The 16,022-nt window shown below is 44.0% G+C and overlaps 1 protein-coding gene across 1 annotated transcript; it reads left to right on the top strand.

Moving 5' to 3' along the window:
- Nucleotides 1-7,307: 7,307 nt before the first annotated feature.
- On the top strand, nucleotides 7,308-14,073 carry LOC119328848 (ubiquitin-like modifier-activating enzyme 5). Its single transcript, XM_037601840.1, has 14 exons — nucleotides 7,308-7,510; nucleotides 7,597-7,665; nucleotides 7,775-7,888; nucleotides 8,794-8,922; nucleotides 9,117-9,185; nucleotides 9,952-10,098; nucleotides 10,252-10,288; nucleotides 11,042-11,124; nucleotides 11,330-11,404; nucleotides 11,847-11,921; nucleotides 12,155-12,241; nucleotides 12,335-12,450; nucleotides 13,466-13,518; nucleotides 13,602-14,073. Exons 1-14 carry the CDS (start codon nucleotides 7,433-7,435, stop codon nucleotides 13,742-13,744), a joined length of 1,275 nt encoding a protein of 424 aa, XP_037457737.1. The 5' UTR covers nucleotides 7,308-7,432; the 3' UTR covers nucleotides 13,745-14,073.
- Nucleotides 14,074-16,022: the final 1,949 nt, after the last annotated feature.

Below are 16,022 nucleotides of genomic sequence, written 5' to 3'. Positions count from 1 at the left end.
TTGTCTTCCTCCAAGTATTTACCGTTGGATATGTGTATTGCATTCCACTCTCTTGTTGAGAAATACACAATTTATGGAGGAACACATTTTATATTGGCCTTCTAAGCTTTTAGCCCAATTTGGCAATCGATGCCAATGGGGGAGAAGTTTCAGAGAGTTTTTGGAGAAGTTTCTGTTGGGGAACGTAGTAATTTCAAAAATTTCCTACACACACGCAAGATCATGGTGATGCATAGCAACGAGAGGGGAGAGTGTGTCCACGTACCCTCGTAGCCCGAAAGCGGAAGCGTTATGACAACGCGGTTGATGTAGTCGTACGTCTTCACGATCCGACCGATCCAAGTACCGAACGCACGGCACCTCCGAGTTCTGCACACGTTCAACTCGATGACGTCCCTCGAACTCCGATCCAGCCGAGCTTTGAGGGAGAGTTCCGTCAGCACGACGGCGTGGTGACGATGATGATGTTCTACCGACGCAAGCTTCATCTAAGCACCACTACAATATGACCGAGGTGGATTATGGTGGAGAGGGGCACCACACACGGCTAAGAGATCAAGAGATCAATTGTTGTGTCTTTGGAGTGTCCCCCTGCCCCCGTATATAAAGGAGTGGAGGAGGGGGAGGGCCAGCCCTCTCTATGGCTCGCCCTAGGGGAGTCCTACTCCCACCGGGAGTAGGATTCCCCCTTTCCTAGTAGAACTAGGAGCCCTTCCAAGTAGTAGTAGAAGGGAAGGAAAGGGAAGGGAAAAGGAGAACGAAGGAAGGGGGCACCCCCCTCCCTAGTCCAATTCGGACCAGCCCATGGGGAGGGGTGCGGCCACCCTTTGAGGCCTTTCTCTTCTTTCCCGTATGGCCCATTAAGGCCCAATACGAATTCCCGTAACTCCCCGGTACTTCCGAAAATACCCGAATCACTCGGAACCTTTCCGATGTCAGAATATAGTCGTCCAATATATCTATCTTTACGTCTTGACCATTTTGAGACTCCACGTCATGTCCCCGATCTCATCCGGGACTCCGAACTCCTTCGGTACATCAAAACACATAAACTCATAATATAACCATCATCGAACTTTAAGCGTGCAGACCCTACGGGTTCGAGAACTATGTAGACATGACCGAGACACATCTCCGATCAATAACCAATAGCGGAACCTGGATGCTCATATTGGCTCCTACATATTCTACGAAGATCTTTCTCGGTCAAACCGCATAACAACATACATTGTTCCCTTTGTCATCGGTATGTTACTTGCCCGAGATTCGATCGTCGGTATCTCAATACCTAGTTCAATCTCGTTACCGGCAAGTCTCTTTACTCGTTCTGTAACACATCATCCCGCAACTAACTCATTAGTTGCAATGCTTGCAAGGCTTATAGTGATGTGCATTACCGAATGGGCCCAGAGATACATCTCCGACAATCAAAGTGACAAATCCTAATCTCGAAATACGCCAACCCAACAAGTACCTTCGGAGACACCTGTAGAGCACCTTTATAATCACCCAGTTACGTTGTGACGTTTGGTAGCACACAAAGTGTTCCTCCGGTAAACGGGAGTTGCATAATCTCATAGTCATAGGAACATGTATAAGTCATGAAGAAAGCAATAGCAACAAACTAAACGATCAAGTGCTATGCTAACCGAATGGGTCAAGTCAATCACATCATTCTCTAATGATGTGACCCCGTTAATCAAATGACAACTCATGTCTATGGCTATGAAACTTAACCATCTTTGATTCAACGAGCTAGTCAAGTAGAGGCATACTAGTGACATACTATTTGTCTATGTATTCACACATGTATCATGTTTCCGGTTAATACAATTTTAGCATGAATAATAAACATTTATCATGATATAAGGAAATAAATAATAACTTTATTATTGCCTCTAGGGTATATTTCCTTCAGTTTAGAGAGTTGTCTCTTCTGGCTTTGGTTTGTTCCTAAGCATATGCATCTCCTACGCATGCATTATTGATTGTTGCATTGCATGGTGATGCATAATTCCTTATATAAACTCTCTTGAAAGTGATTGTCATCAATTACCAAAATGGGAGAGATTGAAAGGACATGCAGTGCCCCTATGTGTGGTTTTGGTAATTGATGACATTCTCTATGGACTAACGGTTGCATTGCTTTATATTTGAAAGATTTTTCCATAGGCATTTCTTGAAGTCCATGTGTTGGTTTCAAGGAGTTTATGGGTTGACCAAGGTGCTATTAAGGAATTACCCAAAGATTGGTCATGTGAGTGTTGAGCTTATTGCAAGCATGTCTTGAAGAAGAAGATTGTGTGATCATTCATGTTTACCTTCAAGACATCATCCAAACAAAGAGAGTTGGAAAGATTCAAGGTTGATCAAGACTAAGTCAAGAGTGAATCAAGTTGATCAACTCACAAAGAGTAGAAGATGTACCGAGAGGGATCAAGTGATCCCATGGTATGGTAAGCATTGTCCATTGCACTTTGTGTACTAACCGATGGTCTATGTGAGAGTCTATGTGGGGTTAGGTACGTGTCCATGGGCTTGCGTCAAGAGGATGATATCATACAACCCATGGGAAGGATGACACCAAGTGGTGATCGTCATCAAGATTGCCGTGTGCAAGTTCAAGTGGAGAATCACGAAGAGATCAAGTGCTTGAAGCTTGCCATCCATTATGGTGTCAATGGACTTGTGAAGATGTGTCGAAGAGTGGCTCACCCATAGTGGAGTATGGGGGAGCAATCATCTAGTCTCCATCGACCCAACGCAATCAAGAAAGGTGGTCCATCTTGAGGAGGACAAGATCGTCATCATCTAGCTCAAGTGGATCATGTGCAAGGAAAAGGTTTGCCCTTGATAGGTTTTCTATTTTACCGGTCTCATGGTGGTAGTTGGGAGACCGGGTTATAGGATCGATAGCCGTACTATCAAGGGGGGCTCTCAAGTGAGTAGCTTGATTGTATCGTTCGTCGAGAGCTCAAACCATTGCATCCTTGCATCATGTTTCTTGGTTCTTGTTTTGTTCTCTTTGTGAGTCTTAGATCTTATGGTCATCTGGATGACAAGTTTGAGTTCATCGAAAACAGAGTTTGCATGCGTCTTCTATGATGTTTTCGGTGTTGGAGGTTTTACCGGTCTTATCTGAGGAAGGGTTCTCACCATTTTCTTTTAGGTCTTTTCTCATTTGCTTCTTATTGGTATTTCTATCAAGATTGTGTTAGCCCTTGTCACTAGCTTTCCAACAAACTTGGTTTCGTCGAATTCGGAGTACATTTGTAGAAGTTGTGTCAGTTTTGGTGTTCTGAAAAGGCTGCAACGGTACTACCGCGGACAGGAGCGGATGTAATTTTTTACTACCGCTTGGAGCAGTATTACCGCGGCTACTTCCGTGGCTACTTCCGCTCGGGACCAAAAACTCGTCACAAGTCCAGCGGTGATAGGCACGGATGTAATTTTTTAGTACCGCTCGCAAGCAGTAGTACCGCTACCCTAGCGGTAGTACCGTGAGGTCAAGCAGTACTACCGGGCTGTGAGCATAACGGTTGGATTTTTCCCCACCTATAAAAGGGGGTCTTCTTCCCTAATGAACCTTATCCTTTGAGCTCGTGTTCTTCCCCCATTGTTGACCTTCTTCGGGCTTGCTAACTCTCAATCACTCCATGGATTCTTGCTAGTTTTTGAGGGAAAAGAGAGAGGAGATCTAGATCCACGTTTCCACAATCACTTTCTCCTCTAGGTGAGGGGAACCCCTTGGATCTAGATCTTGGAGTTCTTGGTGTTCTCCTTCTTGTTCTTCCTCTCATTTTCCTTCCTAGCATTAGTTGTTTCGGTGGAATTTGAGAGAGAAGGACTTGGGCACTCCGTGTGCCCTTGCCATTGCATTTGGTGCATCGATTTGAGTTATCCACGTGATACGTGGAAGTTACAAGTTGAGAAGCTTATTACTCTTGGGTGCTTGGTACCTTTGAGCTTGTTCCTCTTGGGTGCTTGGGCGCCCTAGATGGTTGGTGGTGTCCGGAGCTCAATCATTATGGTGTAAAGCTCCGGGCAAGCGTCGGGGTCTTCAATTAGGTTGTGAAGATCGCCCCAAGCAATTTGACGGGTACTGGTGACCGCCCCCAAGGGTTGCCAAAGTGTATGGGTTCGGTGACCGCCCCCAAGGGTTGCCATTTGTACGGGTTCGGTGACCGCCCTCAAGGGTCCCTTAGTGGAATCGCGGCATCTTGCATTGTGCGAGGGCGTGAGGAGATTACGGTTGCCCTAGTGGCTTCTTGGAGAGCATTGTGCCTCCACACCGCTCCAAACGGAGATTAGCATCCGCAAGGGTGTGAACTTCGGGATACATCGTCGTCTCTGCGTGCCTCGGTTATCTCTTACCCGAGCCCTTTACTTATGCACTTTACTTTGTGATAGCCATATTATTTCTTGTCATATATCTTGCTATCACCTAGTTGTTTATCTTGCTTAGTATAAGTTGTTGGTACACATAGGTGAGCCTTGTTGTTGTAGGTTTTGTGTTTGACAAATGAACTGCTAGGTTTATTCCGTGTTTGTTCAAGCCTAAAACATAATTATTTTAAAGCGCCTATTCACCCCCCTTCTAGGCGACATTCACGATTTTTCAACAGTAACGAAGTTAAGCCATTCTAAATATAAAAAAATTACTTCATAGGAGTACGAATCCATCAAAATATAAGAATTACAAGAACCATCTTATATAAAGTCTAAAGAAGCAGAAAGGACTCGTATCTGTACGGTAGCCTGTAGCAACACACAAATATTTTATTAGGAATAATATAATATATAAATATTAATAACATGTACTCCCTCTTTCATAATGCAGTGCATATATATTTTCTCAAAAGTGAAACTTTACAAACTTTAACTACGTTTATAGAGAAAATTATTTATATCCATAATATTAAATATACAAATTATGGAACTATATATTGTAATAAATCTAATGATATATACTTGTCACTGTAGATATAAATGCTTTTTTCAAAAATCTGGTCAAAGTTTGTGGGATTTGACTTAAAAAATATATACACACTATATTATGGAATGTAGGGAGTATTAATAATATATTTACATTTACATTTATATTATTAGGTGGATGATAATAGATGTACTAATTTTTTATACAATATTTAAAGACTTCCAAATATGGTTCCTTTCTACGGCGTTTTTATCGTGGTGGACAGGTCTATGCAGCGGCCGGCTGCTCCCTGGCTGTTCGGAGCGGCCGGCCTAATTTTTTTTATCCTCTAATCTAATTTGATCCCCTAATTAGTACTCCTATATAACAAAATTTCATTCCATATTAGAAAAAGAACCACATAAACAGAAAAAAGGAAAGTGAATTATAAAACCATGTGAACGCACTAATTCGAATTTCTAAATTTATGAAAAGTCATAACTTTTAAACCGCACGTCGGAATTAAGATCCGTTTTCACTGTTCGAACTCTCGTGGCGTGCTTTTCGAAACTAGATCTAATATGATTATGTTTCAACGAAATATTTTTGTGTAATTTTGATCCCGTTTTGTGCAACTGACTAGCCGTCGATATGCAACTACCTGAGAGGGATGTGCAACTTTTCTCGTACACCGTACGTTTGCAGTTTTCCTCTATGATACCTCCACCCCAAACCGCCTCCTTCTAGTGAGATGTGCAACTTCATTTGTTGCCTAGGCCATGCAGTTTTCACTAGTGGCACCACCCCAACTACTCTCTAACAGTGAAATATGTAATTTGGTCAGCTACCGCGGTGCCCTGGCCAACTCCATGCCTGGTAGTCGTCGCGCGTGCACCCCCCACAACCGCGTTTGAGTGCTTTCACTGTTTGCTGCATCAGCCAACTATCTATCAGTGGATGTGCAACTTAGGATACTGCCACGGCCAACTGTCTAACAGTAATGTGTAACTTTTTCTTGTATCCCATGGACGTGTAGTTTTCCTGCTAGCACCTAGGGCAAACCACCCCTGATAGTGAGACATACAACTTTAGCGTCTTGTCTATATTCAACTTTTCACTATCCTCATGAATGTGAAGTTTTCACCATCAAACTATCCTTCCTTTGAGATGTGCAACTTCGTATGTTGGCCCGGCCAACTGCCTGGCGGACTTGTGCAACTCCGTGTATTGCCTCCGCCAACTGAAACTGCATATCCACAACAAGGGAGGGGAAGGAGTTGCACATTGACTAATAAGCTGTTGGCGTGAACAACAGACTAAGTTGCACATAACACTGGTAGGGGGGTGGGCAGGGTGTGTAAAACCATGAAAAACTACACATCCACGAGTAAGGATGAGAGTTGCACATCGACTACTAGGTTGTTGGCGGGGGCAGTAGACTAGTTGCACATTACGTTCTCATGGTTGGTAGGTTGCAACTTCATAGAAAATTGGATCATGCAGCTACAAAAACTAAGTTTATAAAAAAGTTGCACCATTCAATACTAAAGTTGCATAATGCAGTACTAAAATTGCACGATATAGCATCAAAGTTGGCATCAATTTTTTTTCGTCAAAACATACTCATAGGGGATCTAATTTTCATTGATTGGTTTGATATAAAAGATCTTACGAGCTGATATCATCCAGAATTAAAGTTAGATTGTACTAGCACAAATTGTTGGAATCATCATCTGGGCATTTACATTGCCAACAAGATGAAGTCGATAGCAAGAAAGTGATTGACCACCGGGGTCAAATCACAGCCATCGTCAAAGTGGGTAATACATATCTCTGTCTCCATTCCCTAGCAGACCTCGTCTTCATCTTGCTCCAGATCGAGGACGAGGTCATTTCCGCTCCTGTGGCCGTGCTTCATCAGGCCGCTACACTTCATCCAAGCATGTGCTTCATCCTCTCCCAGTCACTACAGCCACGCCTAGACCTCATGCCGTCCGCTGCTTCCCTTCCTCCTGCTTCGTCCAGAGCTTCCTTCGACCTTCACCCAGTTTCAACAGATCTGATACATGTGGGAACGGCGGCGCCTGAATCCAGTCGAGGGGCGTGATGCCCGTTCCCAACTTGTGGCGGCCGGCGTGAGAGGAGCGGAGATGGCCGACGCGAGTTGTGATGGCGGCGGACGCGAGAGAGATGGGGACGAAGGGTTGGAAGGGGTAGATAGCGACAACTGTTTTGTGGTTGAGAGCGCCCGACCGGATAACACCTGGTCCACGCGTGCGGCAAATCAGGGCAGGTCGAGCGGCGAGGGGCCGGCCGCTCGTTCCGTCTAGATAGTGCGCGGCCACTTTTTAGATTTTGGGAACTTGCAAATATGGTTCCTTTCCACGGCGTTTTTATCGGTTTTCCACCGAATACTCTGCCGTCGGCTCGTCGCCCCCGCGCTCCACTCGACACACTCCGATCTGGACAGCCGCTGCCAGCACTCCAACGGATCCACCCGGCCGCCCGGCGGCGACCATGGAGGAGGAGCTGCACGCGCTGCTGCGCGACCTCGACGCGCTCAAGCAGCTCCCCGACCCCGCCTCCATCGACCGGGTAAGCCGCCGTCCGCTCCCTCCCTCCCCAGATCTCGATCCCTTCCTCCGGTCACCGCCCCACATCTTCCTCTCCCCTGTTGCCAGATGCGAGATCGCGTGGTGAAGATGATGGGCCCGTCCGGCGCCGCTGCCGCCACCCGGTCGAAGATCAAGGTACGATCCGATGATGGCCCCTGCCAGGCTTCTAGGTGGCGAATTGGATCTGTGTGTTTGTGGAATTGAGAATTGACTGTGGCTTGCGGATTGGGGTTGCGTGGCGCAGGACATGAGCGCGGAGGTGCTGGACAGCAACCCCTACAGCAGGCTCATGGCGCTGCAGCGGATGGGGATCGTCGACAACTACGAGCGCATCCGCGACTACTCTGTCGCCATTGTGGTGAGCGTCTTTTGCTCTCATCTGGCTTTGAGGCGTTCTAAAAGCAATTCGAGCTGGCAATTGGCATGGACTGGACCTGTAAATTTTTCCTCTCTAATAAGTAGAGGATGTTAGTCGGTATACCATCAAGTTATCAGATGGAAATCATGGATCAAGCAAATATGTAGTGGGCTTGGATAGTGACTGGAGAGCACTTTTCACTTGTGGCATAGTTCTTGTACTAGGCTTTCCTCAATGAAATATTGTGGTTACCAACATGCACTCAAGCCCACGAGAGTTTGCAGTAATAGCCACATCAAATCTTTTCAGATTGTTCTAGAAATGTTATCTTATGCAAGGTTCAAGGCAGAATATACTTGTTTGGTGAGGATCTTGGGTGAAGTTCAGTTCTGATGAAATCACCAATTTGCAAGATCAAATCAGTAGTCACAGAGCTAAATATAATTAGAGATATAAGATATGCAACTTAGTTTTTTGTCCGCCAAACATATGTCCGCAGTTGGTTGTCTATGCCTGCATATCAGCAGACAAAGTGATAGTATACATGTATTTTTTTTAGGGTGATAGTATATGGGTATTGGCGTTCCTATTAAGGAAAATGTAGCGGAAATGTATGTTTTGAGCAGCTGCCTTTTTTCATCTAATGCTAACTGCTAGTAATTCAATTGAATTTCATGACACACAATTGTTTGTTTGGTTATACACATGCCATTTCTGCACAAAATTACAACCCTACTAGACCAATACATGTTTCTTTAGTTATATGGAACAACAGAAAAGAAATGGTTGCAACTGTACAATTTACTTGAGCAGAACATTTCTTGGGTGAAGATCAAACATTTTTTAGTTTACAAGATCAAACTTTGACTTTTAATGTTCTTGATACATTAGTACATGCTCCACAGGGTGTAGGTGGTGTTGGTAGTGTCGCTGGTGAGATGCTCACTAGATGTGGAATTGGACGCCTCTTGCTATATGACTATGACACAGTTGAGCTGGCTAACATGAATAGGTTGTTCTTCCGACCGGACCAGGTAAGCTTCCATGAAAATCTTTATCTGCTCTCTCCTTTCTGTGCATGATACCATGATGTGCATTTTCTTAATATACATAGTGAAAGTTTATTTTCTGAAACACTGTTTACACTCTTTTACTGAATTGATTATACCTACTACTCTCCAAGAGCATAACCTTGGCCAGACTAATAACAGTATCCTTGTGCTGTTAGGTTGGAATGACCAAGACTGATGCTGCTGTGCAGACACTTAGCGAAATAAATCCCGATGTCGTATTGGAGGTGAGAGCTGTGCCCATTGGTGACAGTCATTTATGTGGCTGCCCTTTCCTTCTTCAGCAAATTGATCCTTTCATCAGATTCATGACACTACAAGTTTTCATAGAAGGGCGAAAATGTAGGCCTTACAATTTTCAGGATAAACACTTTTCTTTACCCAACGCAGCCCACTTGCAGTGCTTATCAGTATCCATATCCATGGAATTTGTTTGACCGAAGAAAAATTGCCGTTGATATAGTGGATCACATCTTCTAATTCACCATGCTCCCTAATTTTGGACCCCTCTCATTCAATTGAGGTGTTCAGTTTTGGATTTGTTTCACGATTTTGACCGGGTCAACAATTTCTCAAGGAGCTCTCTCATTTAATTGAGGTGCTCAAATTTAGATTTGATTCACGATTTTGACTGGGTCAATGATTTCTCAAATTAATTGGCATCAACCAGCCTAGAAAAACACATCAGTCCCATGCACCCTCTCACCACCTAGGAAAAGAAGCGCCAACATGTGACATTATAGCACCCCTATAGTATGTCAGCCACCAGCACAAAAAACCTCCCCACATAATCACACCACCAAGAAAGCCCACCAAAACACCATCTTATAAAAAAGAAAACACCATTATTTTCCCCACACGCCAAACCAAATAACATTTTCTTTATGAAATCCCAACAACACCAATGGCGCAGCGAAGCGCACCCAACCCTTCTAGTGTTACACTATTCCTGCTTTGTTGTGTAAACTGACATCATTTGTTTTCTTCCCACAGAGTTATTCGTTGAATATCACTACAGTGAAAGGATTTGAAACATTTTTGGGAAGTCTCAAAGCCAGGAGCTCTAACGGGCGCAGCACTGGAGTTGATCTTGTTTTGAGCTGTGTTGATAACTATGAAGCTCGTATGGTTGTCAATCAGGTGAAAATTAGTAACATTATACTTTCATGATTTTGTGTAGCACTTCATCAATCCTCTCAACATTCTCATTCTCTATGGCTTGTTAACTTTGCATGTAGCTCTGCATGTCTGTGATTCAGTGGTGCATTATTTGTTTTTATACTTGCTTTTCAGGCTTGCAATGAGCTTCGCCAAACATGGATGGAATCTGGTAAGCCCAAAACTTGCATTTAATTATGTACTTACTGCTTGTTGGATACCGCTCATATTATCTGCACTTATATCTTCATGCCAATTGTTCTGTCTCGTTGTATTCTGATGTACATAGAAATTTTGTCGTCCACCTTGCCTTTAAAAGTTGCTACTTGCTATACATCCCCTTATGCCTGTATATGCATTGGATAAACTCATCCACAATATATTATTAACCTGTAGGTGTTGTTCAAGAGTTTAATTGAATACATATCTTTTTGCGAGAACATGGTGGGCTGGTGGCCTCTATGGCACCCAAGAATTTGGCAGGAACTCTGATCAAAACAGTTCAAATTGTACATGAATAGGCGAAAGAATCTTCTGTTCCTGTGACCTTATTCTTTTACAGTTCTACTTTAGTACTTGCTAGATATTTTATGAGGCTGCTCAAGCTAGATGCAAATATAGTAGCATTTGATTGGTTCAGAAAATAGTGCAGACTTCAGAGCATGCTACGGAATTAGGCGAGGTTATGTTTCATAAATGTGCACCCTAGGCTCCATACTTGCATTTCATGGAAATACACTACATTCTTAAATCGTATTGCAGCACCAAGAATAGATGCTTAGTTGTTGTTACCTGCGTGACTAGCCCTCGGTGAGAAATGGACAATTAAATTGTGACATTTTCGCCTTCATTTCATGCTAATTCTCTTCATTTATAATAATCTCATCAATGTGGAATGCACTTGACATGAGAACTTATGCATCAGGTGTGTCTGAAGACGCTGTTTCTGGTCATATACAGCTATTGGTTCCTGGTGAAACTGCATGCTTTGCATGTGCTCCTCCATTGGTACTTACTATGTATCTCAGATTTTGTACTCTTCACGTCGTACCTTAATAGTGTGCTATTATGCTTTTGATTTTAGTTTCTGCCTTTTTTTATTCTTCACAGTCGATCTAATTAGTTGAGGACTTGAGATGTCCTTTTGCATTTCCTGGATTTGTATTTAATCTGTTTATCTTTTGTAACCTGTTTGTGGTACTTCTGTGTAAAGGTTGTAGCATCAGGAGTGGACGAGCGTACACTTAAGCGAGATGGTGTTTGTGCTGCTTCTTTGCCAACTACAATGGTGAGTCCTTTACTTCGTTCACTTTTGTTTTTGCTTTGTTGTTTTCTCACCGGGCAACAATTTGCTCAAAGCTGTGGAAGCTTGGTTCTTCTGATCAGTCACATTCTTGTGCCTGTTTAGCAGCTATAAGTGGGACGCTGGGAGTGTTACTAATTTGGTTTTGGACTTGTTTAAATATGCTTATCTACTGTACTGTTGACTCTCAGCTTATGTTAGTCGACTTCTGTTTCAAGATATTTCTTGATTCAATTGGATCTATGCATTGCTGGACATAACTGCAATGCAGTGCACCATGCATTTAACGACTTAGCACTACCATCCCAAAGTGACAATGCATTCTAGTCACTCTTAGTCACAAGATTCCTGTCTCAAAGTTAACCAAAACCATTCTGAACATTTTCCATGTCCCATTTGTTTTGGCTGATGAACATGTTCTTTGCAGGGTGTTGTTGCTGGACTGCTGGTCCAGAATTCTCTGAAATATCTGTTGAAGTTTGGTCAAGTTTCCCCTTACTTGGTAATTGCTTCTATCTAGTTGTTGTGATGCTGCGACCGCTGTTGGCATGATTTAAATGACATAGTTGGGCTCTCTATTTTTGGAAGGAAATTATCAGAGTTTGTTAGTATCATTTTCGTTCCTGTAGGTTGAAAGGTTTCCCATTGTGGCACATGTTTATCCAACATATTCATCTCAAAATTCTGAACATTTTCTAATTATCATATTTTTGCGACGTCCTCCTATTTTTGCAGGGATATAATTCACTTAAGGATTTTTTCCCGACAATGGAAATGAGACCAAATCCACAATGTTCAAACCCAGCATGTCTTGAGAGACAGGTGCTTATTTTCACCCTTGCTTCCTTTTGGTAATCTTTGCTAGTTACAACTGTGACTGTTTCCTAATGGTATTCTGGCGTTCATCATTTTTAGAAAGAATATATGCAATCAAAACCTGCTAGAGATGCAGCGGCAAAGGCTAAGATGGAAGCTGAAGCATCCGCAGCAATTGAATACCCGGTTCACGTGGATAACGAGTGGAACATTAGGTACATTGCCCCCTATTCTGATTGAATTCATTCACACATATAAACACATCACAGATTTTGGTCTAGATGTGGTTACTACCAACCAGTATAATTAGAGCATCTCCAACAGCTTACCTATCCCAAAAACTGCCACAATGACCTAAAAACAGCTCCAGCAGATTACCCATCCCTAAAACTGCCAAGAAAAAACCTTGCATTGACTCATTATTGATCAACTAATGTGGTCCCTTGATTGAATGTCGTCATATCCTCTGAATTTCAGATTCTCACCCAAGTTAGATTAGAAACTTAGACATGAAATTTCTCGGTGTAAATTAGGTGTGCTATTTCCTGCCAACGCTACAGATCTACAGATCTGCTATGATTTTCAGCAGCTTTTCCACAGCAGACAGCTGACAGTTGCTTATTTGAAAGCCACAGCCCAACCAAACGCCCCCTAACCTAATTGTTCTGTTCAGTGTTGTTATGCATAGTTCTATACCAAATGGAGCTAACAAGATTGGATGTGTTCTAAAATGTTCTCAATCCTATATTGAACTACTATGTTTGTTCTTCAGAACTACCCAGCCACTACTTTCAGTTTGATGCTTGCTATATTTTCATGATTTTGCGTTTCTATGTACATAATACAAGGACTCCTTTATATACTTCAGAGTATGTAGTCCCATATTCAGTATACCTCTTAAATGAATCTATACCTCTTTATCATTCTCGATATACCATACTAAGATACCTCAATGCAAGTATTACGAAAAAACATCACTGGGGCCTCTTAGTTTTTGCAATATACCATTTTTATGTACAAATACACAATATAGCAAACTATGCAAAATGTAATTGCTAATGAAGTGTATTAAAATGGTAAAGAGGCATAGTCGATTCATCTAAATGGTATATGAGGAATGGGAGTACGTACATACTCCCCAGGAGTACAGAATTATTTTCCTGGTGAACTGAATACCCATCGCAGAAGTTGCACGGAGTTTCTTACTTGCAGTGTTTTCCCCTTCTGCAGTGTTCTTGATGATAGTGACACGGCAACGTCAAGCGTTCAAAGGGCTGCAACAGGTAAAATCAAATTCTAAGAACGAAGCATATTTCCCTATTTACCACTCCTGATGTGATTTTACCTCGTTTGAAAATCTGTGCAGACATCCTTCCAGAAGGCCTTGTCCGTGAACTTCCAGATGAAGATTCCTACGTGGAGCCACCTGCTGCACCAGCTAGCTCCGGTGCTATCGACGACGATCTCGAGGAGCTCCAGCGGCAACTCGACGCTCTAAACTCATCTTGACCTCGCGCGGATCCGGCTCAAGCAGTGCGATGAAAACCCAAACCAGATACCATTGTTTGCGTCCCTTCGGGCAGAACTAGCGATTTCAGTCGATATAGCCTCTGCCCAGCAGAGAAATGTTAGCTGCATTTTCCAGTCATGCAATTTTGAATCGGGCGATGTAGATCTTAAGAGGCTTATCAGAGGAGCAGCTTATGGAAGCTTGCTATAGACAAAGAGGTTTGATAGAAATTGTGAACCGTGACAGCATACTGTAAAATCATGTTAGTAGATTGGAACTGAACTTTCCAGCAAGAAGTTAAAAAATACCGTATTTTACCAAGAACGTACATACACATAGCACCCAGGACGACCATCGCTTTGCCAGTCACCTCGTTTTAGCTGGAGACACCCGGCCACTGCGAAGTGGAACCAACACTGGTCTACTCAAGGACCTGTGGAGCTGCAAGAGGTGACCAGCACCGCTGCTGCAGGCTGAAGCCCCAGAGTTGGCGTGCGACTAAGGACCCGTTCGGCGATCCACCAGCTCCTAGGATTTGCGGAGTGGCTGTTTCCGCTTCCGGAGCGGAGCCGTGGAGCGAAGTGACACCAAACAGGTCCCAATTGGGGTTAGGGCAACTCCAATGTTAGTCATCAAACTGTCCGCAAATGGTTTCAGTTTCAAATGTCTGGACTAGACGACTGAAACATTTGTTTTGGCTATCCCGAGCCCTTGTGGACTCCACGTTCATGGAAGCCAGGGTAGGTGGCAACCACAATGCTGATGCTCGTGTATAAGCCGGGTATTTTTTTTCCTCGATAAACTGACGACGTGTTTGGTTCGCACTCAGGTAACGGATTCGTTCTGGTATCGGGAAGCCCTGGTTTCCAATGGTTTTCTACCGAATACACGTCTAGTTTGGTTCGAGCATCCGACCCCGTTTTCCGAATCACCTTCGTTCCGGCCGTTTTCGGTTTTGTGAATCGATGTATCGAAAGACACGGATACCTAATACGTAGTATGCGTACCAAACGCTGGATGCCGTTTCAGAAAGCGCTGGTTTGGGAAGCCGCGACTTTTCCGCCCAACCAAACGCGTCGTGAGTGTTTCATGTAAGCCGGGCACATTTTTAGCTATACTTGGCTTAACCCGTGATATGCCAAGATCTGCGTTATGTCCAGCCCGTGATATGCCGAAGATCTGCGTTATGGCCTGTGCTTTATTCATGATGCTTGGCTTGGAGGTGTATAAGCCACGTATGACAAATAACACGCAGGCGTACGCAGAAACACTCGGCTACGTGTGCTTTTATGTAGCGAGAAGAGATAAGATCCACCTTCGTCGGAGGAATGGAGTGTATAATGAGATGCTTCACGATTCGAAACAAATAACTAGGACGCCCGAGTGCGAGCACACACGACATCGCATTGTATGATGGAGCCTCGTTGTTCTCTTTCTTGGCCCTCACTCCGTCGCGTGATACAGTCATGTGGCGCAGGTGGCACACAAGCGCATCCACCCTACACAGGAACATGAGCGAAGGATTAAGTTGGAACTAAAGAACGGTTGTTGGACGCATAAGAATTAAACAACATTCGACCGAAATATAAACATAAGCTAAAGTACTACATGAAACCTAAACTAACAACTTAAACTAAACTACAAATTGTCCAGTTGGTGGAATCAGAGTCACTCTCGACGTCGAACATTTTGTCGCCTCCACCATTCTTCTTCTTCTTCTTCTTCTTCTTCTTCTTCTTCTTCTTCTTGCTTTGCGACAATGATGGGCCATGCCTCGGTGTTGTTCTTGCGCTTCTCGGCCTCCTTCCAGTAGTACTCCCTCTCCGCTTGTACATACTCCAAATGTGCCCGAGCAAACGCCGCCATGGCCTCTTCGCCGCTCTCACAGATATTGTCGTGCTCGTCGATAAAGAATTGAGGAGCCCGGATCGGGCACGACTAAATTGTCACCGGTGGGCCGACGAGCTCCGCATCTGCCCGAGTCGTCCCAATTTCCGGGAAATTGAGCTTTGATCGGGGAGCCCGAGCCTCCACACAGTGACATCGTATGTGCGGGCGGTGATGTCGGTTGACGTGAAGGTTCCAAGCCAATACCGACGGCTGGCGTGCTGGAACTCCAAGTTGTAGTTGCCGGAGGGCCGCCAGCGCACCCTGTTGTAGCCAGAGGAGCTCCGGCGCAGCGGAACCATGACGATGACAGCGACAGTGAAGCAGCAGGTCGGCGACGAAGCTGGCGGAAGGTTCCAAGCCAATACACACAGCCGGCGTGCTGGAACT

This window comes from Triticum dicoccoides, chromosome 7A (genome assembly GCF_002162155.2).
Source record: "Triticum dicoccoides isolate Atlit2015 ecotype Zavitan chromosome 7A, WEW_v2.0, whole genome shotgun sequence".
NCBI classification, from domain to species: domain Eukaryota; kingdom Viridiplantae; phylum Streptophyta; class Magnoliopsida; order Poales; family Poaceae; genus Triticum; species Triticum dicoccoides.
The sequence above is the reverse complement of the archived record's forward strand: the minus strand, read 5'-3'. Positions and strand labels throughout refer to the sequence as shown.

What these genes read in the sequence shown, in the direction of transcription:
- LOC119328848 (XM_037601840.1), top strand. Translation starts at nt 7,433, where the DNA reads ATGGAGGAGGAGCTGCACGCGCTGCTGCGCGACCTCGACGCGCTCAAG. An exon ending in ACCCCGCCTCCATCGACCGG is followed by an intron (nt 7,511 to 7,596) that starts GTAAGCCGCCGT and finishes CCCTGTTGCCAG; the next exon opens with ATGCGAGATCGCGTGGTGAA. An exon ending in CTTCTTTGCCAACTACAATG is followed by an intron (nt 11,405 to 11,846) that starts GTGAGTCCTTTA and finishes TGTTCTTTGCAG; the next exon opens with GGTGTTGTTGCTGGACTGCT.